Source organism: Bombina bombina, chromosome 4 (assembly GCF_027579735.1).
Source record: "Bombina bombina isolate aBomBom1 chromosome 4, aBomBom1.pri, whole genome shotgun sequence".
In the NCBI taxonomy this organism is placed as follows: Eukaryota; Metazoa; Chordata; class Amphibia; order Anura; family Bombinatoridae; genus Bombina; species Bombina bombina.
The window spans coordinates 799,778,639-799,806,438 of NC_069502.1; the positions used below are offsets into that span (position 1 = coordinate 799,778,639).

The following is a 27,800-nucleotide window of genomic DNA, read 5'->3' on the forward strand; positions in this document are numbered from 1 at the left end:
ACACAGTTACTTACTGCTCTCCCTTCCTGCCGGGGAGTAGTAATACGTGAGAGTCTGCCGGGGCTGTGCACACAGTTACTTACTGCTCTCCCTCCCTGCCGGTGAGTAGTAATACGTGAGTCTGCCGGGGCTGTGCACCCAGTTACTTACTGCTCTCCCTCCCTGCCGGTGAGTAGTAATACGTGAGAGTCTGCCGGGGCTGTGCACACAGTTACTTACTGCTCTCCCTCCCTGCCGGTGAGTAGTAATACGTGAGAGTCTGCCGGGGCTGTGCACACAGTTACTTACTGCTCTCCCTCCCTGCCGGTGAGTAGTAATACGTGAGAGTCTGCCGGGGCTGTGCACACAGTAACTTACTGCTCTCCCTCCCTGCCGGTGAGTAGTAATACGTGAGAGTCTGCCGGGGCTGTGCACACAGTTACTTACTGCTCTCCCTCCCTGCCGGTGAGTAGTAATACGTGAGAGTCTGCCGGGGCTGTGCACACAGTTACTTACTGCTCTCCCTCCCTGCCGGTGAGTAGTAATACGTGAGAGTCTGCCGGGGCTGTGCACACAGTTACTTACTGCTCTCCCTCCCTGCCGGTGAGTAGTAATACGTGAGAGTCTGCCGGGGCTGTGCACACAGTTACTTACTGCTCTCCCTCCCTGCCGGTGAGTAGTAATACGTGAGAGTCTGCCGGGGCTGTGCACACAGTTACTTACTGCTCTCCCTCCCTGCCGGTGAGTAGTAATACGTGAGAGTCTGCCGGGGCTGTGCACACAGTTACTTACTGCTCTCCCTCCCTGCCGGTGAGTAGTAATACGTGAGAGTCTGCCGGGGCTGTGCACACAGTTACTTACTGCTCTCCCTTGTAGTTTACTGTCTGGTTTATAAGCGCAGATAACACAATGAGTTTAACCCTTGTTTAGTGCATGGTGAAGTTTTATACTGGGATATAGAGGCTCACAGAAAAAAAGGATGAGAGGGAAAAGGAGGAGAATGTGTGAATTTTGTGCTATTGTCTGTCTGGGAAATAAAACCATTTTATGGTAAAGTTATAAAAAACTAGATCATGTGATATAAAAACTGAATCTGCTTTATTTGTACAGATGAAGATAACGCTGATATAGTGAAAGCTGAGATAACAGAAGATCTGTGTGTGACGCATCGGCTGGAAGCACCAGATGAGGAAACCAGTGACAGTATCAGCCCAGGTGAGTGTGCACTTGTGGTGTGTTTGAGGGACACATGATACAGGTGAGTGTGCACTTGTGGTGTGTTTGAGGGACACATGATACAGGTGAGTGTGCACTTGTGGTGTGTCTGAGGGACACATGATACAGGTGAGTGTGCACTTGTGGTGTGTCTGAAGGACACAGGATACAGGTGAGTGTGCACATGTGTTGTGTCTCGGTTACAGGTGAGTGCTCACATATGTTGTGATGCAGGTCACAGGTAAGTGTGCACGTATGTTGTGTCTGAGGGATATGGGTTACAGGTGAGTGTGCATGTGTGTTGTGTCTCAGGGACACAGGATACATGTGAATGTGCAAATATGTTTTTTCTTGGGGATACAGGTTACAGGTGAGTGTGCATGAGTGTTACAGATGAGTGTGCATGTGTGTTGTGTCTCAGGGACACAGGATACATGTGAATGTGCACATATGTTGTGTCTTAGGGATACAGGTTACAGGTGAGTGGGCATGTGTATTGTTTCTCCAGGGCACAGGTTTACAGGTTAGTGTTAGGGATGAAGGTAACATGGGTATTGTGTGTGTGTGTGTGTGTGAGGTATGTGGGGTACTGGTGAGTGTGCACATATATTTTGTGTGGTATGTTGGAAACTGGTGAGTGTGCATATATATTGTGTATGAGGTACGTGGGTTACAGGTGAGTGAGCACATATATATTATGTGTGAGGTATGCGAGTTTCAGGTGAGTGTGCACATATATTGTGTGTGTGAGGTATGTGGGTTACTAGTGAGTGTACACATATATTGTGTGTGAGGTACGTGTGTTACAGGTGAGTGTGCACATATATTGTGTGTGAGGTACGTGGGTTACAAGTGAGTGTGCACATATATTGTGTGTGAGGTATGCGAGTTACAGGTGAGTGTGCACATATATTGTGTGTGAGGTATGCTGGTTACAGGTGGGTGTACACATTTATTGTGTGAGGTACGTGGGTTACAGGTGAGTGTGCACATATATTGTGTGTGAGGTATCTATGTTACAGGTGAGTGAGCACATATATTGTGTGTGAGGTATCTATGTTACAGGTGAGTGAGCACATATATATTGTGTGTGAGGTATGTGAGTTACAGGTGAGTGTGCACGTATATTGTGTGTGAGAGATACATTGATAAATCCCACGAGCACTGCACACAACTTACACATACATGTATATTATTATTGTACAGGCCGTATGGATGTGACTCCTTTAGAAGGCTCAGCGGTTGAGCGCAGAGGAGAACCGTATTTGTGTGATCACATAAAGACTGAGGAGGATGAAGCTCCTATATATATGGCTACAGGTGATTTGCACTAATTAACACATTACCCTTAAATATCCATCAGCTATAGCACAGGTCTTGACTCCGGCATACAGTCCTAGCACAGCTTTGCCAGCGAAGCTGTGCTAGTTAAACCCAAAATGACCACAAACGTACAGGGCCTGTACAGGTTCTGAAAAACAAGTCATTATCTATATTTAACCATTAACCAAGGTTAATTAAAGAGACATGACACCCAAAAGATTTCTATCTTGATTCAGATAGAGAATACAATTTTAAACAACTTTGTAGTTTACTTCTATTATCTAATTTGCTTCATTCTTTAGATATCCTTTGTGGAAGAAAAAGCAATGCACATGGGTGACCTAATCACATGAGGCATCTATGTGCAGCTACCATTCAGTAGCTACTGAGCCTAAATATGCTTTTCAACAAAGGATATCAAGGGAATGAAGCAAATTAGATAATGGACATAAATTGGAATGTTGTTTGGAATTGCATGCTCTTTCTAAATCATGAAAGAAAAAATGTAGGTATCATGTCCCTTTAAGTAAAGGGAATATTCTGATGGTGACATTTTGTCTCATTTAAACAGTTATATGTTCTCAGATGGTTACACAGCAGACACAAGTCAATGAGCAGCTCATGTATGAATAACTAAGGGCTAGAAATGAAGCACAAAAATATAATCACTACTGAGTGCTAACTCTGCTCAAGTTAAATGTATAGTGCTCCTATTCTTGCACTCGTATTACAAGTTGATAGTAAAATGTTATCGGAAGAGTCAAAGCCTCAGGCGCTAACATGTGGAAGTTGAATATTGTGACCTCGCTGAGTCCCTTTCTGCATAGGCTCCTATATATTTATACACATATAAATAAAAACACTTACATATACACCTTTGTGTCCCAGTCCAGCACATGATCATAGACCATGGGGGGTAGTTATCAACGTGTCAACTTTCCTGCCTTCGCCGGTTCAATACGCCCGCCTAAGCTCACCTACCTTCGCCGCCGCGGACCTGAAAAAATTCGCCTAAGTTATCAATAAATCTGTCAAAAAGCCGCGCACCAAGTACGGGGCGATGAGCAGCGGACTGTGATAGTTATCACTCATCTGATCTCGCTGCTGTTCGGCTTTTTGACAGCTTTATTGCTAGCCTGTCACTAAGCACCCACACTAAACTACACTGTTCTACACCCTATACCGGAGCCCCCCGCAACTAAATAAAGTTACTAACCCCTAAACCGCCGCTCCTAGACCCCGCCGCAACTCTTATAAATGTATTAACCCCTAAACCGCCGCTCCCGGAGCCCACCGCCACCTACATTATACCTAGTAACCCCTATCCTGCCCCCCCTATACCGCCGCCCTCTATAATAAAGTTATTAACCCCTATCCTGCTGATCCCGCACCTCGCCGCAACTAAATAACATAATTTATGTAAGAACTTACCTGATAAATTACTTTCTTTCATATTAGCAAGAGTCCATGAGCTAGTGACGTATGGGATATACATTCCTACCAGGAGGGGCAAAGTTTCCCAAACCTTAAAATGCCTATAAATACACCCCTCACCACACCCACAATTCAGTTTAACGAATAGCCAAGAAGTGGGGTGATAAGAAAGGAGCGAAAGCATCAAAAAATAAGGAATTTGAATAATTGTGCTTTATACAAAAAAATCATAACCACCACAAAAAAGGTGGGCCTCATGGACTCTTGCTAATATGAAAGAAATGAATTTATCAGGTAAGTTCTTACATAAATTATGTTTTCTTTCATGTAATTAGCAAGAGTCCATGAGCTAGTGACGTATGGGATAGCAAATACCTAAGATGTGGAACTTCCATGCAAGAGTCACTAGAGAGGGAGGGATAAAATAAAGACAGCCAATTCCGCTGAAAAATTAATCCACTACCCAAATCAAAAAAGTTTCAATTTTTATAATGAAAAAAACTGAAATTATAAGCAGAAGAATCAAACTGAAACAGCTGCCTGAAGTACCATTCTACCAAAACTGCTTCTAAAGAAGAGAAAACATCAAAATGGTAGAACATAGTAAAAGTATGCAAAGAAGACCAAGTCATTGCTTTGCAAATCTGATCAACAGAAGCTTCATTCTTAAAAAGCCCAGGAAGTAGAAACTTACCTAGTAGAATGAGCCGTAATCCTCCGAGGCGGGAATCCACCCGACTCCAAATAAGCATGATGAACCAAAAGTTTAAGCAAGATGCCAAATAAATGGCAGAAGCCTTTTGACCTTCCTAAAACCAGAAAAGATAACAAATAGACTAGAAGTCTATCTGAAATCTGAATAGCTTCAACAGAGAATTTTAAAAACTCTTACCATATCCAAAGAAAGTAAGAATCTCACCAAAGAAGTCTTAGGAAAACAATAATTCCTCCCTAACGTTGATAGAATTTACAACTTTAGGTAAGAATTGAAATGAGGACAGCAAAAACCACCTTATCCTGATGAAAAAAAAAAAATCAGAAAAAAGAGATTCACAAGAAAGAACAGATAATTCAAAAACTGTTCTAGCTGAAGAGATGTCCAAAAAGAACAATACTTTCCATGAAAGTAAATAATGTCCAGAGCAAGCATATGCTCAAAATAGAAGAGCCTGAAAAGCCTTCAGAACCAAATTAAGACTCCAAGGAGGAGAAATTGGCTTAATGACAGGTTTGATACAAATCAAAACCTGAACAAAATGATGAATATCAAGAAGTAACACTGCCTTATCCTGATGAAAAATCAGAAAAGGATATTCACAAAAAAGAGCAGATAACTCAAAAACTCTTCTAGTAGAAGAAATAACCAAAAGGAACAATACTTTTCCAAGAAAGTAATTTAATGTTCAGAGAATGCATAGTTTCAAACGGAGGTGCCTGTAAAGCCCTCAGCACCAAATTGAGACTCCAAAGAGGAGAGATTGAATTAATGACAGGCTTGATACGGACCAAAGCCTGTACAAAACAATGAATATCAGGATGATTAGCAATCTTTCTGTGAAAAAAGAACAGAAAGAGTAGAGATTTGTCCTATCAAAGAACTAAAAAAAAAACCTTATCCAAACCAACCTGAAAAAATAATAAAATTCTATGAATTTTAAAAGAATGCCAAGAAAAGTAGGTCTTCCAGACTCAATAATAAATCTTTCTAGAGACAGATTTACGAGCCTGAAACATAGTATTAATCAATGAGTCAGAGAAACCTCTATGACTACAAATCAAGCGTTCAATCTCCATCCCTTCAAATTTTATGATTTGAGATCCCGATGGAAAAAATGGGCCTTAAGAAAGAAGGTCTGGTTTAAACGGAAGTGTCCAAGGTTGGCAACTGGCCATCCGAATGAGATCCGCATACCAAAACCTGAGAGGACATGCTGGAGCCACCAGCAGAACAAACAAATACTCCATAAGAATTTTGGAAATCACTTGGAAGAAGAACTAGAGGCGGAAAGAAATAGGCAAAAAGATAATTCCAAAGAAATGTCAATGCATACACTACTTCCGCCTGAGGATCCCCGGACCTGAATAGGCCCCTGGGAAGTTCTTTATTCAGATGAGATGCCAACAGATCTATTTCTAGAAATGCTCACATCTGAAAAATTGAAAAACATATCTGGGTATGAGAGACCATTCTCCCGGATGTAAAGCTTGATTAACAGAGATAATCCGCTTCCCAAATATCTATACCTGGGGAAAAAACCACAGAATTTAGATAGGAGCTGGATTTAGCCCAAGCTAATATCCGAGACACTTCTGTCACAGCCTAAGGACTGATAGTCCCACCCTGATGATTGAAATACACCATAGTTGTGATATTGTCTGAAAAACAATAAACGTCTCTTCTTCAAAAAGAAACTAACTGAAAAACTCTGAGAATGCACAGAGTTCTAAAATTACAAATGGTAATCTCGTAGAATCTAGCACAAACTTACTTCACCACCTCCATGGGAGGCAAAGTTTGTAAAACTGAATTGTGGGTGTGGTGAGGGGTGTATTTATAGGCATTTTAAGGTTTGGGAAACTTTGCCCCTCCTGGTAGGAATGTATATCCCATACGTCACTAGCTCTCATGGACTCTTGCTAATTACATGAAAGAAAAATAGTTTAACCCCTAAACCGCCGCTCCCGGACCCCGCCGCAACCTATATTAAATTTATTAACCCCTAATCTGCCCCCCCTACACCGTCGCCACCTATAATACATTTATTAACCCCTATCCTGCCCCCCACTACACCGCCGCTACTGTAATAAATTTATTAACCCCTAAACCTAAGTCTAACACTAACCCTAACACCCCCCCTAACTTAAATATTAATTAAATAAATCTAAATAATATTTCTATTATTAACTAAATTAATCCAATTTAAAACTAAATACTTACCATTAAAATAAAGCCTAATATAGCTACAATATAAATAATAATTATATTGTAGCTATCTTAGGATTTATTTTTATTTTACAGGTAAATTTCAATTTATTTTAACTAGGTACAATAGCTATTAAATAGTTATTAACTATTTAATAGCTTACCTAGCTAAAATAAAGAGAAATTTACCTGTAAAATAAAAACTAACCTAAGTTACAATTACACCTAACACTACACTATACTTTAATAAATTATTCCTATTTAAAACTAAATACTTACCTGTAAAATAAACCCTAAGATAGCTACAATGTAATTAATAATTACATTGTAGCTATTTTAGGATTTATATTTATTTTACAGGCAACTTTGTATTTATTTTAGCTAGTTAGAATAGTTATTAAATAGTTATTATCTATTTAATAACTACCTAGCTAAAAGAAATACAAAATTACCTGTAAAATAAATCCTAACCTAAGTTACAATTAAACCTAACACTACACTATCATTAAATTAATTAAATAAATTAACTACAAATAACTACAATTAAATACAATTACATAAACTAACTAAAGTACAAAAAATAAAAAAAGCCAAGTTACAAAAAATTAAAAATATAAGTTACAAACATTTCAAAAATATTACAACAATTTTAAGCTAATTACACCTAATCTAAGCCCCCTAATAAAATAACAAAGCCCCCCAAAATAAAAAAAATTCCCTACCCTATTCTACATTAAAAAAGTTCAAAGCTCTTTTACCTTACCAGCCCTTAAAAGGGCCTTTTGTGGGGCATGCCCCAAAGAAAACTGCTCTTTTGCCTGTAAAAGAAAAATACAACCCCCCCAACATTAAAACCCACCACCCACATACCCCTAATCTAACCCAAACCCCCCTTAAAATAACCTAACACTAATCCCCTGAAGATCATCCTACCTTGAGTCGTCTTCACTCAGCCGAGCCACCGATGGAACTGAAGAGGAGATCCGGAGCGGCAGAAGTGATCCTCCAAGGGGCGCTGAAGAAGTCTTCCATCCGATGAAGTGATCCTCCAAGCGGTGCTGAAGAAGTCTTCCATCCGGGCGATGTCATCTTCCAAGCGGCGCTGAAGATCATCTTCCATCCGGGCGATGTCATCTTCCAAGCGGGGTCTTCAATCTTCTTGCTTCAGGATCCATCTTCATCCCGCCAACACGGAACATCCTTCTTCCCCGACGGACTAACGACGAATGAAGGCTCCTTTAAGGGACGTCATCCAAGATGGCGTCCCTTCAATTCCGATTGGCTGATAGGATTCTATCAGCCAATCGGAATTAGGGTAGGAAAAATCTGATTGGCTGATTGAATCAGCCAATCAGATTGAGATCGCATTCTATTGGCTGATCGGAACAGCCAATAGAATGCGATCTCAATCTATAGTAGCACCGCTACTATAATAAAGTTATTAACCCCTAATCCGCCTCACTCCCGCCTCAATAACCCTATAATAAATAGTATTAACCCCTAATCTTCCCTCCCTAACATCGCCGACACCTAACTTCAAACATTAACCCCTAATCTGCTGACCGGAGCTCACCGCTATTCTAATAAATTTTTTAACCCCTAAAGCTAAGTCTAACCCTAACACTAACACCCCCCTAAGTTAATTTATTTCGTTAGATTTAAATTATATTTAACTCTTATTATATAAATTATTCCTATTTAATTCCATCAGCCAATCAGAATTTTCCTACCTTAATTCCGATTGGCTGATAGCATCCTATCAGCCAATCGGAATTTGAGGGACGCCATCTTGGATGACGTCCCTTAAAGGAACCTTCATTCGGCGAGTAGGCGTCGGTTGAAGAGGTTGGATCCGCGTCGGTTGGAAAGAAGATGGCTCCGCTCCAGAAGAAAGAAGATTGAAGATGCGGCTTGATAGAAGACTTCATCCCGATGATGGACTTCCGACTTCAGCCCGATGATGGATTTCTTCAGCCGCCGCTTGGATCCAGACTTCAGCCCGAGGATGGACGTCACTCTTCAGCCCCCCGCTTGGGCTTGGATCAAGACTCTGGACCGATCGGTGAACCTGGCATGGTGAAGACAAGGTAGGAAGATCTTCAGGGGCTTAGTGTTAGGTTTATTTAAGGGGGGTTTGGGTTAGATTAGGGGTATGTGGGTGGTGGGTTGTAATGTTGGGGGGGGGGTATTGTATGTTTTTTTTTTCAGGCAAAAGAGCTGAATTCTTTGGGGCATGCCCCGCAAAGGGCCCTGTTCAGGGCTGGTAAGGTAAAAGAGCTTTGAACTTTTTTAATTTAGAATAGGGTAGGGCATTTTTTTTATTTTGGGGGGCTTTGTTATTTTATTAGGGGGCTTAGAGTAGGTGTAATTAGTTTAAAATTGTTGTAATATTTTTCTAATGTTTGTAAATATTTTTTTTATTTTTTGTTACTTAGTTCTTTTTTATTTTTTGTACTTTAGTTAGTTTATTTCATTGTATTTATTTGTAGATATTGTATTTAATTAATTTATTGATAGTGTAGTGTTAGGTTTAATTGTAACTTAGGTTAGGATTTATTTTACAGGTGATTTTGTAATTATTTTAACTATTTTAGCTATTAAATAGTTCTTAACTATTTAATAGCTATTGTACCTGGTTAAAATAAATACAAAGTTGCCTGTAAAATAAATATTAATCCTAAAATAGCTACAATATAATTATTATTTATATTGTAGCTATATTAGGGTTTATTTTACAGGTAAGTATTTAGCTTTAAATAGGAATAATTTATTTAATAATAGTTAATTTATTTCGTTAGATTTAAATTATATTTAACTTAAGGGGGTGTTAGGGTTAGACTTAGCTTTAGGGGTTAATACATTTATTAGAGTAGCGGCGAGATCCGGTCGGCAGATTAGGGGTTAATAATTGAAGTTAGGTGTCGGCGATGTTAGGGAGGGCAGATTAGGGGTTAATACTATTTATTATAGGGTTAGTGAGGCGGATTAGGGGTTAATAAGTGTAGGCAGGTGGAGGCGACGTTGTGGGGGGCAGATTAGGGGTTAATTAATATAATATAGGGGTCGGCGGTATTAGGGGCAGCAGATTAGGGGTACATAGGGATAATGTAAGTAGCGGCGGTTTACGGAGCGGCAGATTAGGGGTTAAAAATAATATGCAGGGGTCAGCGATAGCGGGGGCGGCGGATTAGGGGTTAATAAGTGTAAGGTTAGGGGTGTTTAGACTCGGGGTACATGTTAGAGTGTTAGGTGCAGACGTAGGAAGTGTTACCCCATAGGAAACAATGGGGCTGCGTTAGGAGCTGAACGCAGCTTTTTTGCAGGTGTTAGATTTTTTTTCAGCTCAAACAGCCCCATTGTTTCCTATGGGGGAATCGTGCACAAGCACGTTTTTGAGGCTGGCCGCGTTCATAAGCACCGCTGGTATCTAGAGTTGCAGTGGCGTTAAATTATGCTCTACGCTCCCTTTTTGGAGCCTAACGCACTGAAAACCCTGCCATTCTGTAAACTCTAAATACCAGCGGTATTTAAAAGGTGCGGGGGGAAAAAAGCATGCGTAGCTAACGCACCCCTTTGGCCGCAAAACTCTAAATCTAGGCGTATGATAGCTACAATATAATTATTATTTATATTGTAGCTATATTAGGGTTTATTTTAAAGGTAAGTATTTAGTTTTAAATAGGATTAATTTAGTTAATAATAGAAATATTATTTAGATTTATTTAATTAATATTTAAGTTAGGGGGGTGTTAGGGTTAGTGTTAGACTTAGGTTTAGGGGTTAATAATTTTATTACAGTGGCGGCGGTGTAGGGGGGGCAGGATAGGGGTTAATAAATGTATTATAGGTAGCGACGGTGTAGGGGGGGCAGATTAGGGGTTAATAACTTTATTATAGAGGGCGGCGGTATAGGGGGGGCAGGATAGGGGTTACTAGGTATAATGTAGGTTGCGGCGGTGTCCGGGAGCGGCGGTTTAGGGGTTAATATGTATAGAGTAGCTTGCGGTGGGCTCCGGGAGCGGCGGTTTAGGGGTTAATATGTATAGAGTAGCTTGCGGTGGGCTCCGGGAGCGGCGGTTTAGGGGTTAATATGTATAGAGTAGCTTGCGGTGGGCTCCGGGAGCGGCGGTTTAGGGGGTAATATATTTATTTAGTTGCGGCGGTGTAGGGGGGGCTGATTAGGGGTGTTTAGACTCGGGGTACATGTTAGGGTGTTAGGTGTAGACATCTCCCATAGGAATCAATGGGATGTCTGGCAGCAGCGAACTTGTACTTTCGCTATGGTCAGACTCCCATTGATTCCTATGGGATCCGCCGCCTTGTCATCAGCCTCGCCACAAATACGCCGCCTTGTCATCAGCCTCGCCACAAATACGCTGCGGAATTCCAGCGTATTTGAGGTTGACGGCTTGATAACTACCCCCCCATATCTCTTGAAATCACTGTTAGAACATTTGTTTTTGTATTAAATATGTATAACTTAGGGAAATACTTTATTATGATATATTTTATATACAGTATCTCACAAAAGTGAGTATACCCCTCACATTTTTGTAAATATTTTATTATTTCTTTTCATGTGAAAACACTGAAGAAATGATACTTTGCTACAATGTAAAGTAGTGAGGTTACAGCCTGTATAACAGTGTTAATTTGCTGTCCCCTCAAAATAACTCAACACACAGCCATTAATGTCTAAACCATTGGCAACAAAAGTAAGTATACCCCTAAGTGGAAATGTCCAAATTGGGCCCAAAGTGTCAATATTTTGTGTGGCCACCATTATTTTCCAGCACTGCCTTAACCCTCTTGGGCATGAAGTTCATCAGAGCTTCACAGGTTGCCAATGGAGTCCTCTTCCACTCCTCCATGACGACATCACAGAGCTGGTTGATGTTAAAGACTTTGTGTCAGCCGCTCTGGAATCAATCCGGGATGTAACCCAACTGCTAGCGTGAATTGAAAGCACACGCTAGCACACTGAGAAATATCCAGGACGTGACCCACTCAGGAAGCAGATTAGAAGATAACAAAAATGAATATTGTTCCAGAATGCAGGAAAGCCACAAAGGATAAAACGTCCCTTTAAGTAGTACAAAGAACAAAAAGGAAATGCTCTTACTTTGAAACTTCTGAAAAAGGTCCTCTTTAGCAGGCTTGTAAAACAAAGGAAAAGTTCTCTTTTGCAGCTTGTAAAAGTATAATGTCCCTTTAAGCAGGTTTATAACAAACAGAAAGGCAAAGTTCTCTTTTGCAGCTTGTAAAAGTAAATGTCCCTTTTAAGCAGGTGTATAACAAACAGAAAGGCAAAGTTCTCTTTTGCAGCTTGTAAAAGTATAATGTCCCTTTAAGCAGGTTTATAACAAACAGAAAGGCAAAGTTCTCTTTTGCAGCTTGTAAAAGTAAATGTCCCTTTTAAGCAGGTGTATAACAAACAGAAAGGCAAAGTTCTCTTTTGCAGCTTGTAAAAGTAAATGTCCCTTTTAAGCAGGTCTTGTTTAACAAAGAATAGGTTTAAAGGTAAAGGCCAAAGCAAGGTCAGGCAGGCAGAAGTCGGCATCCAAATATCAGCAAAAGGTATAGGCAAAAGACAGGGTCAGGCAAGCAGAAGTCGGCATCCAAGTGTCAGCAAAAGGGTAATAGCTACAGGCAAGGTCAGGCAGGCAGAAGTCAATGTCCAAATATCAGCAAGTAGGAATTAGGCAAGAGGCTTGGTCAGGCAGGCAGAAGTCGGTACACAGAAGAATAAAACTGATATGGTACTCACAATCCAGGGAAACAAACAAACGGGCCCAGATTCAGATCTCCCGCCGAGATTTAAAGGGCAGGAGCGTAACCGTCATCAGAGGGGTGTGAGAGAAAGCGTCATGTTGCTAAGCAACATGACGTCAGAGACACAGAGGAGTTCCGGGAGCCGCGGCGACACGGCGATGAACGGAAGCGCTCATGACAGCACCCCCTCCCCAAGGGCCCCTCCGGGGGACAGGACCAGGTCTATCAGGATGAGTCTTGTGGAAGGTCTTGACCAATATTGGAGCATTTACTTGATGAGCAGGTTCCCAAGAACGTTCCGTGACTGGATAACCCTTCCAATGAATGAGATAATACAATTTCTTGCCCCGCAATTTGGAATCTAGAATATGGCTGATCTCAAACTCAGGATGTCCATGCACCAATAACGGTGGAGGTTTAGAAAAAGGCTTAGAATACCTGTTAATCATCACAGGTTTTAAAAGAGAAACATGGAATACCGGATGGACTTTGAGAGACTTGGGTAAAGCTACCCGATAAGCAGTGGAACATACCTGACCCAGTATTCGGAAAGGACCCACATATCGTGGTCCCAATTTGTTAGAAGGTTGTTTCAGGCGAAGAAATCGAGAGGAAATCCAAACTTTATCACCAGGGCGATATTTGGGAGCCTTTTTCCGTCGAAGATCCGAAAAGAACTTGTAACGTCTAGAAGTTACAGAAAGAATACGATGTATCTTCTGCCAATGTCGAGTTAATCTTCGGGCTGTAAGATCAGAAGCAGGATTCACTGTGGAGGAAGTATGAAAAGGGAACGTCCTAGGCTGATATCCGTAAGCTGCATGAAAAGGAGAAGTCTGAAGGGAGGAATTGTACCGGGCATTATGGGCCAATTCAGCCAAAGGAAGGTAAGAAGTCCAGTTAGAATGATAATGATCCACATAATGTCTAAGATATGTTTCAAGACACTGGTTTACTCTTTCAGTCTGACCATTCGATTGTGGGTGGTGAGAAGTAGAGAGAGATATAGTAGTACCAAAATGTTTACAAAGTGACCTCCAAAATCGAGAAACGAATTGTACCCCTCTATCTGAAACAATATCAAGAGGAAATCCATGGATTCTTACAATATGTAGAATAAAAAGTTCAGAGAGTCTTTTGGCAGATGGTAATCCTGGCAAGGGTACAAAATGAGCCGTCTTAGTGAACCTGTCGACCACCACCCAGATAGTATTGTTCCCAGTGGACAAGGGAAGATCGGTAATAAAGTCCATGGATACATGAGTCCAAGGCTGGTGAGGTATAGGCAATGGTTGGAGTAATCCTGAAGGAAGTTGGCGTGGAGTTTTGTTCATGGCACATTGTGTGCATACTGAGACGTAATCCTTCACATCTTGAGAGAGTGTAGGCCACCAGACATGTTGTTTGAGGTTTCGAGTGGTAATACTGATGCCAGGATGTCCAGAAAGGGGACTATCATGAGCCCAAAATAAAATCTTGGAACGAAGGCGTTCAGGAACAAAGAGTAAACCATTGGGAGGTTTACAGGACAAAGGAAGACGCTCTTGAGCGGACTGTAATTCTTGTAACCAAGAAGTTGTTAACTGGGCAATGACTTCATGAGGTTGGAGAATGGTACCAGACTCAGGAACTGGGGTATCTTGAAATTGTCTGGAAAGTGCGTCTGCTTTAATATTTTTTGAACCAGGTATGTAAGACAAATTATAGTGAAACCGAGAGAAGAATAAGGACCAGCGTGCTTGCCTGGAATTTAGTCGTTTGGCTGTTTGGAGATACAGAAGGTTCTTATGATCAGTAAGTATAGTAAATGGCAAAGAAGTACCTTCCAGCCAATGTCTCCATTCATCCAATGCCATCTTGATGGCAAGCAACTCTTTATTCCCTACGTCATAGTTAAATTCGGAAGGAGTGAATTTTTTAGAGAAAAAAGCAACAGGATGAATCCTTCCAGTCTCTGGTATTCGTTGAGACAGAACCGCTCCAGCAGCAACAGAGGAAGCATCCACCTCCAGAATAAATTGAAACTCAGGATTTGGATGACGAAGGATAGGAGCTGAGGAAAAAGCTTCTTTGAGAGATTCAAAAGCTTCTATAGCCTCAGACGGCCATACTTTACAGTTTTGTCCTTTTCTTGTGAGAGAAGTAAGAGGAGAAGTAATAGTAGCAAAATTCTTGATGAACTTTCTGTAATAATTGGCGAAGCCTAGGAAACGTTGTAAAGCCTTCAAAGAATCAGGTCTAGGCCAATCCAAAATGGCAGAAAGTTTAGTAGGGTCCATTTCGAATCCAGATGCCGATATTACATAACCCAGAAAGGGTATGATTTTTTGATGGAAAGAACATTTCTCCAGTTTAGCAAACAGATGGAATTCTCTTAGACGTTGAAGTACTTTCTTGACGTGGTGCACATGATCTTGGTGGTTCTGAGAAAAAATTAAGATGTCGTCCAGGTATATGATAACAAAAATATTCAAAAAATCACGAAAGATCTCATTTACAAAATGCTGGAAAACCGCCGGAGCATTGCATAGCCCAAAGGGCATGACCAAATATTCATAATGCCCAAATCGAGTGTTAAAGGCAGTCTTCCACTCATCTCCTTTGCGTATACGGATCAAGTTGTATGCACCACGTAGGTCGAGTTTGGTGAAAATGGTGGCTCCCTGAAGATAAGTAAAAAGTTCAGGAATAAGGGGCAGAGGATAACTGTTCTTGATGGTAATCTGATTCAATCCACGATAATCAATACAGGGTCTTAATCCGCCATCCTTTTTTCCCACAAAAAAGAAACCAGCCCCTACAGGGGAAGAGGAGGGTCGAATAAATCCTCTAGCCAGATTGTCTTTTATATATTCTTCCAGAGCCATGTTTTCTGGTTTAGAAAGTGGATATGTTTTGCCTCGAGGATAGGCAGCCCCAGGAAGGAGGTCAATGGGACAATCAAAAGGGCGATGAGGAGGAAGACGTTCCGCTTCTTTTTTGGAGAAGACATCCACAAAGTCATGGTAATGCATAGGTAAGGATTCCGGAGTTTCAACTGTGAGAGCAATAGTGAGTGGTAACTTAGTAATCTCTTGAAGACATTTAGTCTGGCATGTAGATCCCCAGGAAGTGAGTTCACCGAAAGTCCAAGAAAAAATGGGATTGTGAATCTGGAGCCAGGGTAATCCCAAGATAATGGGAAATTGCGGAGTGGGAATGACATCGAAACAAATTGTCTCAGAATGAAGTATTCCTACGGTGAGGATTAAGGGTTGAGTAGAAAACTGAATGTATCCAGAACCCAAAGGATCTCCACTGACCGTAGAGACTGAAATGGAATACTCCTTCTTTAGTAAGGGTATAGAATGAGTAGAAACAAATGTAGAGTCAATGAACACACCTCCAGCACCAGAATCAATTAGGGCTTGGGTATAGATCTTCTTTTGTCCAATTAGAAGAGTTACTGGAACAAAGAGTTTCTTGTATAGGGAATGACCACTATTTTGGCTTAACTCAGTTCCCTGGACTAGAGTTAAGCCCTGGCTTTTACTGGCCTAGTAGGACAATCCCTTAATAAATGTCCTTTAAGGCCACAGTACAGACATAAGCCAAGAGTCCGTCTTCTTAAGCGTTCAGTCTCAGTTAATTTTATACTTCCTACTTCCATGGGTTCAGCCTGATCAGTAGTAGGAGAGGCTGGAGTGACTGGACTAGAAAAACGAGGAGCTAAACGAAAAGGAGTTCGAGTGGCAGTCCTCTGTGTTCTATCCTTTTCTTGTTGGCGTTCACGAAACCTGGCGTCGAGACAGATACAGAGATTTATTAAGGCTTCTAAGGACTCTGGAAGTTCACGATACACCAATTCATCCTTGAGACGCTCAGAAAGTCCTTTACGGAAAGCGGCTCTGAGTGCTCCCTGATTCCAAGTGGTTTCAGAGGCAAGGGTGCGGAACTCAATTGCATATTGAGAGACTGGTTGATTTCCTTGACGTAAATCCAGGAGAGTTGCTTCAGCAGCGGATGACCTTCCAGGTTTATCGAATACGTTTGAGAATGTAGATAGAAATGTATCAACATCCAACAGTATAGGATCATTCTTTTCTAGCAAAGGTGACACCCAAGCCAAGGCTTTTCCTTTCATTAAGGAAATAAGAAACGTGATTCTAGAAGAGGCAGTAGCAAAGAGAGTAGGGCTATTTCGGAAATGAAGACGGCGTTGATTCAAAAAGCCTCTACATTCTTCAGGATTCCCATCATATTTATCCGGAAGAGGAATCCTGGGACTTAGTTGTACCTGAGACTGATTGTTAGGAATCGGAGGAGGTAATGCCTCAATCGGATTTGGATTGGGATTAGGATTGGGAGGTGCGGTAGCAACCAAATTTTGTAATAGAGCAGTAATTTGATCAAGTTTAGTGTCCAGAGACTGCAAGTGAGTGGCATGAGAACCCAAGAGCTGTCCCTGGTGAGCCACGGCCATAGATAATTCAGTGGGGTCCATTTTTAAGGCCCGTTTGTAATGTCAGCCGCTCTGGAATCAATCCGGGATGTAACCCAACTGCTAGCGTGAATTGAAAGCACACGCTAGCACACTGAGAAATATCCAGGACGTGACCCACTCAGGAAGCAGATTAGAAGATAACAAAAATGAATATTGTTCCAGAATGCAGGAAAGCCACAAAGGATAAAACGTCCCTTTAAGTAGTACAAAGAACAAAAAGGAAATGCTCTTACTTTGAAACTTCTGAAAAAGGTCCTCTTTAGCAGGCTTGTAAAACAAAGGAAAAGTTCTCTTTTGCAGCTTGTAAAAGTATAATGTCCCTTTAAGCAGGTTTATAACAAACAGAAAGGCAAAGTTCTCTTTTGCAGCTTGTAAAAGTAAATGTCCCTTTTAAGCAGGTGTATAACAAACAGAAAGGCAAAGTTCTCTTTTGCAGCTTGTAAAAGTATAATGTCCCTTTAAGCAGGTTTATAACAAACAGAAAGGCAAAGTTCTCTTTTGCAGCTTGTAAAAGTAAATGTCCCTTTTAAGCAGGTGTATAACAAACAGAAAGGCAAAGTTCTCTTTTGCAGCTTGTAAAAGTAAATGTCCCTTTTAAGCAGGTCTTGTTTAACAAAGAATAGGTTTAAAGGTAAAGGCCAAAGCAAGGTCAGGCAGGCAGAAGTCGGCATCCAAATATCAGCAAAAGGTATAGGCAAAAGACAGGGTCAGGCAAGCAGAAGTCGGCATCCAAGTGTCAGCAAAAGGGTAATAGCTACAGGCAAGGTCAGGCAGGCAGAAGTCAATGTCCAAATATCAGCAAGTAGGAATTAGGCAAGAGGCTTGGTCAGGCAGGCAGAAGTCGGTACACAGAAGAATAAAACTGATATGGTACTCACAATCCAGGGAAACAAACAAACGGGCCCAGATTCAGATCTCCCGCCGAGATTTAAAGGGCAGGAGCGTAACCGTCATCAGAGGGGTGTGAGAGAAAGCGTCATGTTGCTAAGCAACATGACGTCAGAGACACAGAGGAGTTCCGGGAGCCGCGGCGACACGGCGATGAACGGAAGCGCTCATGACACTTTGCTTCCCCACCTTCGGTTTGAGGATAGCCCACAGATGCTCAATAGGGTTTATGTTTGGAGAGATGCTTGGCCAGTCCATCACATTTACCCTTAGCTTCTTTACCATGGCAGTGGTTGTCTTGAATGTATGTTTGGGGTCGTTATCATGTTGGAATACTGCCCTGCGGCCCAGTCTCCAAAGGGAGGCGATCATGCTCTGCTTCAGTATGTCACAGACAGTACATGTTGGCATTCATGGTTCCCTCAATTAACTGTAGCTCCCCAGTGCCGGCAGCACTCATGCAGACCCAGACCATGACACTCCCACCACCATACTTGGCTGTAGGCAACACAAGACACACTTGTCTTTGTATTCCTCACCTGGTTGCCGCCACACACTCTTGACACCATCTGAACCAGATAAGTTTTATCTTGGTCTCATCGGACCACAGGACATGGTTCCAGTAATCCATGCCCTTAGTCTGCTTGTCTTCAGCAAACTGTTTTTGGGCTTTCTTCTGCCTCATCTTTAGAAGAGGCTTCCTTCTGGGACGACAGCCATGCAGACCAATTTGATGCAGTGTACGGCATATGGTCTGAGCACTGACAGGCTGACCCCCCACCCTTTCAACCTCTGCAGCAATGCTGGCAGCACTCATACATCTATTTCCCAAAGACAACCTCTGGATATGATGCTGAGCACGTGCACTCAACTTCTTTGGTCGACCATGGCGAGGCCTCTTCTGCGTGGAACCTGTCCTGTGAAATTGTTGTATGGTCTACTCTTGCCCACCGTGCTGCAACTCAGTTTCAGGGTCTTGGGAATCTTCTTATAGCCTAGGCCATCTTTATGTAGAGCAACAATTCTTTTTTTCAGATCCTCAGAGTTCTTTGCCATGAGGTGCCATGTTGAACTTCCAGTGACGAGTGTGAGAGTGATGACACCAAATTTAACACACCTGCTCCCCATTCACACCTGATACCTTGTAACACTAACAAGTCCCATGACACCGGGGAGGGGAAATGGCTAATTGGGCCCAATTTTGACATTTCCACTTAGGGCTGTACTCACTTTTGTTGCCAACAGTTTAGATATTAATGGCTGTGTGTTGAGTTATTTTGAGGGGACAGCAAATTTACACTGTTATACAGGCTGTACACTCACTACTTTACATTGTAGCAAAGTGTCATTTCTTCAGTGTTGTCAAATGAAAAGATATAATAAAATATTTACAAAAATGTGAGGGGTGTACTCACTTTTGTGAGATACTGTATATGTTTTGTTGCACATATATTCATAGGGACAGTAAAGTCAAAATTAAACTTTTGTGCTCCAGATGAAGAGTACAATTTTAACATATTTCCAATTTACATCTATTATCTAATTTTCTGTGTTCTCTTGGTATAGTTCCTTGAAAAGCATACCTCGGTAGGTAGGCTCAAGGTCAGCATTGCACTACTAGCTAGCTGATGTTTGGTGTCTGCACATATGTCTCTTGTCATTGGCTCACCAAATGTGTACAGCTAGCTCCCAGTAGTGCTTAGCCGCTACTTCAACAAAAGATAACATTTGCTTCATTCTCTTGGTACCAGAAGTAAATTGGAAAGTTTTTTAAAAGTTCACGCTCTATCTGTATTGTGAAAGGTTTTTTACATTTTTTTTAAGTCCTTTAAACAGATTTACTTCAGGTCTCCAAAAGCACTAATTTTTCCAATGCTATTTTGTAATGTGCTTGAGTGTAACACTTATGTCGCCAATGTAATATGAGCATTAGTAGCAAATCCTGTGTTATCCATTCAAAGTATAGAATGTGCTAAATAAATGTAAGCCTTGTTAAAGGGACATGCAACCCCACATTTTTCTTTCATGATTCAGAGATAGAATTAAATTGTGAACAACTTTCAAACTTACTTCTATTATATAATTTTCTTCATTTTCTTGGTATCAAAGGATGCGAAGAGAACAAAACAATTTCGATAATAAAAGTAAATTGGAAAGTTGTTACAAATTGCCTGCTCTCTGAATCTGTCTGACAATTTCATGTCTCTGATAACAACTGTGCGCATCATCACACTAAAGTTAATGTCCATGGTTGCGCTTAGTCTCTTGGATGCAGGACACGGGTTTGTATCTTTTGTGTCTGAGAGACGTAGGGACCAAGTGAGTATGTGTATGATGTATCTACAGGGTACAGGTCAGTTTATGTGAGTGATGTGTCTGAGGAGTGCAGGGTACAGGGGAGTGTATATGTGTCTAATATAATTTCCTTGATCAGTGCTAAAATGTAACCATTTCTCTTGCAAGGTGTATCCAGTCTACGGATTCATCCTTACTTGTGGGATATTCTCATTCCCTACAGGAAGTGTCAGAGAGAGCACACAGCAAAGCTGTCCATATAGCTCCCCATCTGGCTCCGCCCCCCAGTCATTCTCTTTGCCGCTCTAACAAGTAGCATCTCCACGGGAGGGTAAAGTGAATGTGGTGTTAGATTTGTAGTTTTTATATCTTCAATCAAAAGTTTGTTATTTTTAAATAGTGCCGGTTTGTACTATTTACTCTCTAGCAGAAAGTGAAGAAGAATTCTGCTGAGAGGAAAATTATTTTAGCATGTTGTAACTAAAATCCACTGCTGTTCCCACACAGGACTGAGGAGTACCAGAAAACTTCAGTTGGGGGGAACAGTTTGCAGGCTTAACTGCTACAAGGTATGTTCAGTCATCTTTTTCTAGTCAAGACTTAGTAATGCTAGAAGACTGACAAGAATTCCCATGTGGGGAAGGTAAGCCATATTCTGAGACTCAGTATAGAAGGAAGGCTTAATTAACAGGGCTAACAGACTGGTGGACACTGTTAAGGGGCAATTGATTATTTTATAGTGAAAATATGACGATTGTACAAGTTTTTATTACTTTTGAATGGTTTATGGGGTTTTTATTCCACATGGCAGAATTTTAGACACCTATTGAGGGTTTTGAAGGCCCCACAACTCCGGAGTGGAGAGGGAGGGGGCCTAAATTTCGCGCCTCAGTTGCGCAGTTCATATTGCAGACAGCTTCATGCGGCTTCACGTGGAGGGTCCAAGGAATACTTGAGGACTTCATAGAGGCTTATTTCTCTCCCCTGGGGCAAGGTAGGGCCACAGCAGATTGCTGTGGCACGGTGCTGTAGTTTGCTAACCGGTTGCCAGCTTTAGGTTGCTCCGGTTCGGGCATTAAGGGGTTAATTGACTTGAAACTTACTGTGCAATCATTCCAAAGCATTAAGATTTCAGAAAGATTGGATGATTTTTTGTGATTTAGTAAAAAAGTGAGCGCTTTTTATTATTTATATATATATATATTTTTTTTTATTGAAGTCATAAACAAATACAGAGTATAGGGTATGTCCCAAAACATTCACAAGTCAATGTATACAGAGCATAATTAGGAGACAATGAATTCTAGTATCTCAAACATTTGTGGGCTATCACATAAAAAGACTTCAGTTTTGTTTTAGAGTATAATAAATGTAATATAAGCAAAAATGGTCCTCTCCTAGCTATATACAAAGAGTAGAAAGGTATCTATTCAGATAAGAATAAGACTAGGGAGGAGGTAACTCTATAGTTATATGGGGAAGGGGTATGCAGCGGGCAAGAGCCGCTCAAAATGTAATAGGGGGGGTGTGGGGGGGTGTGGAGGGCGGAGCCAGTTAGTATGTCCGCACCAGGAGCAAATTTAGTTGGGACTAGAGTATTATTACTTAATATGAACATAATCACACTCATCTAAACCCTTGTACTCCTATAGCGGGAACCTTAAAACATATAATATAATATTAAGTGGAGGGGGGACGTTAGAATAGTTGGAGTCTGGGGGACCTCTGGGTGAGCCCCTCTCCTAGGGGAGTGCCACCTAAAGGCGATGTGGGAAAAGGAGAAGGGATATGACCCGCAGGCATTAAGTACCAGCGGGAAAGGGAGGAGAGAGGCTCAACCAGTACAACTATTATGTGCTAATAATGTGAGCAGGAGCATAGATAAATTAGGGATGACAGTCATACAGTCGCAGATAATGATAGCCAAAAACAAATAATATAAATATAACACCACATTTAGGCAACAAAACAGATACCTATACATCTGAATATATCGGACTGCAAGGTAGATGGTAAATAACTTTACCCTGAGGCATCTCTAGAAGCTGCATGTCTAAGTAAATAGATAGATTTTGGTGTAAGGAAAATGGATGAAATATTAGAGATGACTCACAATACCTTTAATCTCCACTGTAGCGTATCAAACTTTATAGTGACTGGGTGAACATGAAAGTCAATATATATGTAACTAGCAAATTATAAATGGGAGCTTCTGTCTTGCCCTGTCACAGGAAGCTATTATGTGGCCAGGGTGGGAGATACGGACGGGTTGTGTGTTATATGTCCTATATACCTATCGCGGTCTCAGACAAAGCGTAGAGCTCAGGTTTCACTAAGTTCTAAGTGGACCGTTAGTATATAAACAAAAGGGCCTCATATAAAAGACTAGGGGTACAGCCGTTAAAGATAAGTACAGGTATCTGTAGACAGGAGAAACAAAAATAATACATTGAAAATGTAAACTCCCAATCCCTTTGCTAATGTAGATAAAAAAGAGAGCTATGTCTTCTGTGAAGAGTCTGTATATGGCAGTCTGCAAAGGGTCAAATTATTCAAACGATAAATAGCTATCAATATGTCTCTAGGGGGTATGTGTAGCTGGGGCAAATTAGCTATGCATAGAAATTAGTATAAACATTTGTAACTGAACATTAGCATTTTTACAGAAAGGTCCTTAAAACATATTTAAATATTGCAAACTGACAGGGAACATTTAACTAAGAGCAGATATAGTAAGCAAATGTGCTATTAGCAATGGATATATTAAACTGATACGAGGTATAACAGGTTGGGCATTTTTTTCAGACAATACGGTTCTCATTAATGTTCCCTAATATCAAATGCTCAGCGTTGGATTCAGAAGCTGTAATAACACATAGTCATTGGAGATAAATAACAACGTTAGTCTTATTACTAGGGACTTGCTAACACTTTTGTTAGGGCCCTCAATATCTTCAGCCCATTCCGACTGTATTTTTGAGTGTCCAGCAACAAGATGTCAGCTTCGTCTGGTCAGACTTACAGGATTCCTGTGTGTGCGTGGTTGCAGAAGGCGGCGACCACATAGTCCCGTCTGTCTCCGTGTACCATAGAGAGCAGCAAGCATCGGCACCAACCTCCCTAGCCGCCCCAGCCAGTGTGATGTCAGGAGATCCGCTCCTCATATAGGGATAGCAAGCTCTAAACGGTGGAGTAACGGAGTGTGGAGCTTCAGTTCCGAGAAAGGAACATTCATCAGGTTGCGCCATCAAAACACATCCACTCTGTACTGTGAGATCCGTTGCGGCACATAGGGTACTGTCCTGTAGAAGAGACTCCTTGTAAGACTGCGGTGTTGCAAGCACTAAGGATATTGCTCTTGAATTGAACTGGGGCAACTCCGGGAGATCTTTGCTATCCGCCATTTTAGATATTGAGCTAGCATTCCCTTTAAGCTGGTCTCCTGCTACCAGCCGCAAATCCAGGAAACAGCTATCCATCTCTCCAAGTTTGGCTAGAGATATGAGGATCTGCTCATAAGTAACTACCATAGTTGCTTAAGCAGGAAGGGATGCAGTGTAAATGCCGATATAAATAGAAATCAGGCAGTCCCTGCAGCCTCGTGGGCAAGCCAGACAGCGCAGTTCTTAAGAGTGGTTATAGGACACATGTAAAGTTTCACCAAGCTGTATAGGGAAGAGTTGCCGACCCTCTGCACAAGTATAAATCACTAAATTAGTTAGGGAACATAAATATGCTCTCCGTTAGGCTAAATGTAGATTAATATCACAGGAGCTCATGAGATGTGCGTCTGGTCTCCTCTGTGGCTAGCTCCGCCCCCCACTTTTTATTATTTAAAGGCACAGTACCGTTTTTTACTCAAATTGTATTTTTCAGTATTTGAGTGCTGTCTAAGTCTGTTTAACATGTCTGAGCCTACAGATAGACGTTGCTCTATGTGTTTAGTAGCCATGGTGGAACCCCCTTTACATTTGTGTTTTAAGTGTGCTAATGTGTCTAAACATTTTAAAGATCACGATGTTTCACTTATAAATGTACCCCAAGATGATTCTTTAACAGAAGGTAATGAGGATAGCCCACCTTCCTCTCCCCATGTGTCGACACCAGTTATGCCCGCGCAAGCGATGCCTAGTACTTCTAGCGCATTGGCCCCTATTACATTACAACAATTAGCAGCAGTCATGGATAATTCCCTTGCAGCATTTTTATCCAAACTGCCAGTTTTTCCTAAAAAGCGTGATAGCTCAGTCTTAAGAACAGAGTATGAGCAATCAGAAGCTTTGGAGGATTTATCTGTTGTACCCTCACAACACTCTGAAGTGTCGGTGAGGGATGGGCTGTCCGAAGGAGACATTTCTGACACTGGAAAGGTTTCTCAGCGGGCAGAATCAGATTCCTTAGCGTTTAAATTTAAGCTGGAACACCTCTGCGTACTGCTTAAGGAGGTATTAGCTACGCTGGATGATTGCGACCCCATGGTGGTCCCAGAGAAATTGTGTAAAATGGACAAATATCTAGAAGTCCCTGTATACACTGATACGTTTCCGATCCCGAAGAGGGTGGCGGATATTGTGGATAGGGAGTGGGAGAGACCAGGTGTACCCTTTGTTCCCCCCCCCTATCTTTAAGGAAATGTTCCCCATTACTGATCCTAGGCGGGACGCATGGCAGGCGGTCCCTAAGGTAGAGGGGGCAGTTTCAACACTAGCCAAGCGCACAACCATACCAATTGAAGACAGTTGTGCGTTCAAAGATCCTATGGATAAAAAATTAGAAGGTTTACTAAAGAAAATATTTGTTCAACAAGGTTTCCTTCTCCAGCCTATTGCCTGCATTATTCCTGTAACTACTGCAGCGGCTTTCTGGTTTGAGGTGCTGGAGGAGTCGCTCCAGACGGAGACCTCATATGACGAAATTATGGATAGAATTAAGGCGTTAAAGCTGGCTAATTCTTTTATCACTGATGCCGCTTTTCAATTAGCTAAGTTAGCGGCGAAAAATTCTGGTTTTGCCATCATGGCGCGCAGAGCGCTTTGGCTTAAATCATGGTCGGCCGATGTGTCGTCTAAGACAAAGTTACTGAATATTCCTTTCAAGGGAAAGACCCTTTTCGGGCCCGAGTTGAAAGAGATTATTTCGGATATCACTGGGGGAAAGGGCCATGCCCTCCCGCAAGATAGGCCTTTTAAGGCTAAAAACAAGGCTAATTTTCGTTCCTTTCGCAACTTCAGGAGCGGTCCTACTTCAACCTCTGCGACCGCAAAGCAAGAGGGTAACTCTTCACAGCCCAAGGCAACCTGGAAGCCTTTACAGGGCTGGAACAAGGGTAAACAGGCCAAGAAGCCTGCAGCTGCTACTAAGACAGCATGAAGGGGTAGCCCCCGATCCGGGACCGGATCTGGTAGGGGGCAGACTCTCTCTCTTTGCTCAGGCTTGGGCAAGAGATGTACCCGATCCCTGGGCATTAGAGATAGTTGCTCAGGGATATCTTCTAGAATTCAAGGACTCTCCTCCAAGGGGAAGATTCCACATTTCTCTTCTGTCTACAGACACGACAAAGAAAGAGGCGTTCTTACGCTGTGTAGAAGATCTACTCAAGATGGGAGTGATATATCCAGTCCCAATTACAGAACGAGGACTGGGCTTTTACTCAAACCTGTTTGTGGTTCCCAAAAAGGAGGGAACTTTCAGACCAATCCTGGATCTAAAAATTCTAAACAAATTCCTCAGAGTTCCATCCTTCAAGATGGAGACCATTCGGACAATCTTACCGATGATCCAGGAAGGTCAATGTATGACTACCGTGGATCTAAAGGATGCGTACCTTCATATTCCTATCCACAAAGATCACAATCAGTTCCTAAGGTTTGCTTTTCTGGACAAGCATTACCAGTTCGTGGCCCTTCCCTTCGGGTTGGCCACCGCTCCAAGAATTTTCACAAAGGTGCTAGGGTCCCTTTTAGCGGTACTAAGACCGCGGGGCATTGCAGTAGCACCCTATCTGGACGACATCTTAATACAGGCGTCGTCTTTTCTCAGAGCCAAGGCTCATACGGATATTGTTCTGGCCTTTCTAAGGTCTCATGGGTGGAATGTGAACACCGAAAAAAGTTCTCTGTCCCCGCTCACAAGGGTTCCCTTCCTGGGAACATTAATAGACTCGGTAGAAATGAAAATATTTCTGACGGAGGTCAGAAGGTTAAAGCTTCTAAGCACTTGCCGAGCTCTTCATTCCATTCTTCGGCCATCTGTGGCTCAGTGCATGGAGGTAATCGGATTAATGGTAGCAGCAATGGACGTAGTCCCTTTTGCTCGAATTCATCTCAGGCCACTGCAATTGTGCATGCTCAAACAGTGGAATGGGGATTATGCAGATTTGTCTCCTCAAATCCAACTGGACCAGAAAGCCAGAGATTCTCTTCTCTGGTGGTTGTCTCAGGATCACCTGTCTCAGGGAATGTGCTTCCGCAGACCGGAGTGGATCATCGTAACGACCGACGCCAGTCTGCTAGGCTGGGGCGTGGTCTGGGGCTCCCTGAAAGCTCAGGGCCTATGGTCTCGGGAAGAGTCTCTTCTCCCGATAAACATTTTGGAACTGAGAGCGATCTTCAATACGCTCCAGGCATGGCCTCAGCTAGCGGCGGCCAAGTTCATCAGATTTCAGTCGGACAACATCACGACTGTAGCATTCATCAATCATCAGGGAGGAACAAAGAGTTCCTTGGTGATGAAGGAAGTAATCAAGAACCAAACTTCCACTTTACGGATCCAGGTACAGGGATCCCAAGGCGGCATTGATAGATGCTCTAGTAGCGCCTTGGTCCTTCAATCTGGCCTATGTCTTTCCACCGTTTCCCCTTCTCCCTCGGCTGGTAGCCAGAATCAAACAGGAGAAGGCCTCGGTAATTCTGATAGCACCTGCGTGGCCACGCAGGACTTGGTATGCAGACCTAGTGGACATGTCATCTGTTCCACCATGGACACTGCCAATGAGGCAGGATCTTCTAATTCAGGGTCCTTTCAAGCATCCAAATCTAGTTTCTCTGCAGCTGACTGCTTGGAGATTGAACGCTTGATTCTATCCAAGCGTGGGTTCTCTGAATCAGTTATAGATACTCTGATCCAAGCTAGAAAACCTGTCACCAGGAAAATCTACCATAAGATATGGCGGAAATATCTTTGTTGGTGTGAATCCAAGGGTTACTCGTGGAGTAAGATTAGGATTCCAAGGATATTGTCTTTTCTCCAAGAAGGATTGGAGAAAGGCTTATCAGCTAGTTCCTTAAAGGGACAGATATCAGCTCTGTCGATCCTTTTACACAGGCGTCTGGCAGCAGTACCAGATGTTCAAGCGTTTGTACAGGCGTTAGTTAGAATCAAGCCTGTCTATAAACCTGTGGCTCCTCCATGGAGTCTAAATTTAGTTCTTTCAGTTCTTCAAGGGGTTCCGTTTGAACCTTTACATTCCATAGATATTAAGTTATTATC

At 42.1% G+C, this 27,800-nt stretch overlaps 1 protein-coding gene across 1 annotated transcript in view; it reads left to right on the top strand.

The window, feature by feature from the left end:
* The first annotated feature begins 951 nt into the window (after positions 1 to 951).
* Positions 952 to 27,800, top strand: part of LOC128657018 (gastrula zinc finger protein XlCGF26.1-like) — a 76,423-nt gene continuing 49,574 nt past the window's right edge. Inside the window, exons 1-2 of the mRNA XM_053711243.1 lie at positions 952 to 1,194; positions 2,401 to 2,514. Coding sequence (XP_053567218.1) covers positions 2,406 to 2,514 — 109 coding nt within the window. The 5' untranslated portion in view covers positions 952 to 1,194; positions 2,401 to 2,405. The remainder of the gene's footprint in view (positions 1,195 to 2,400; positions 2,515 to 27,800) is intronic.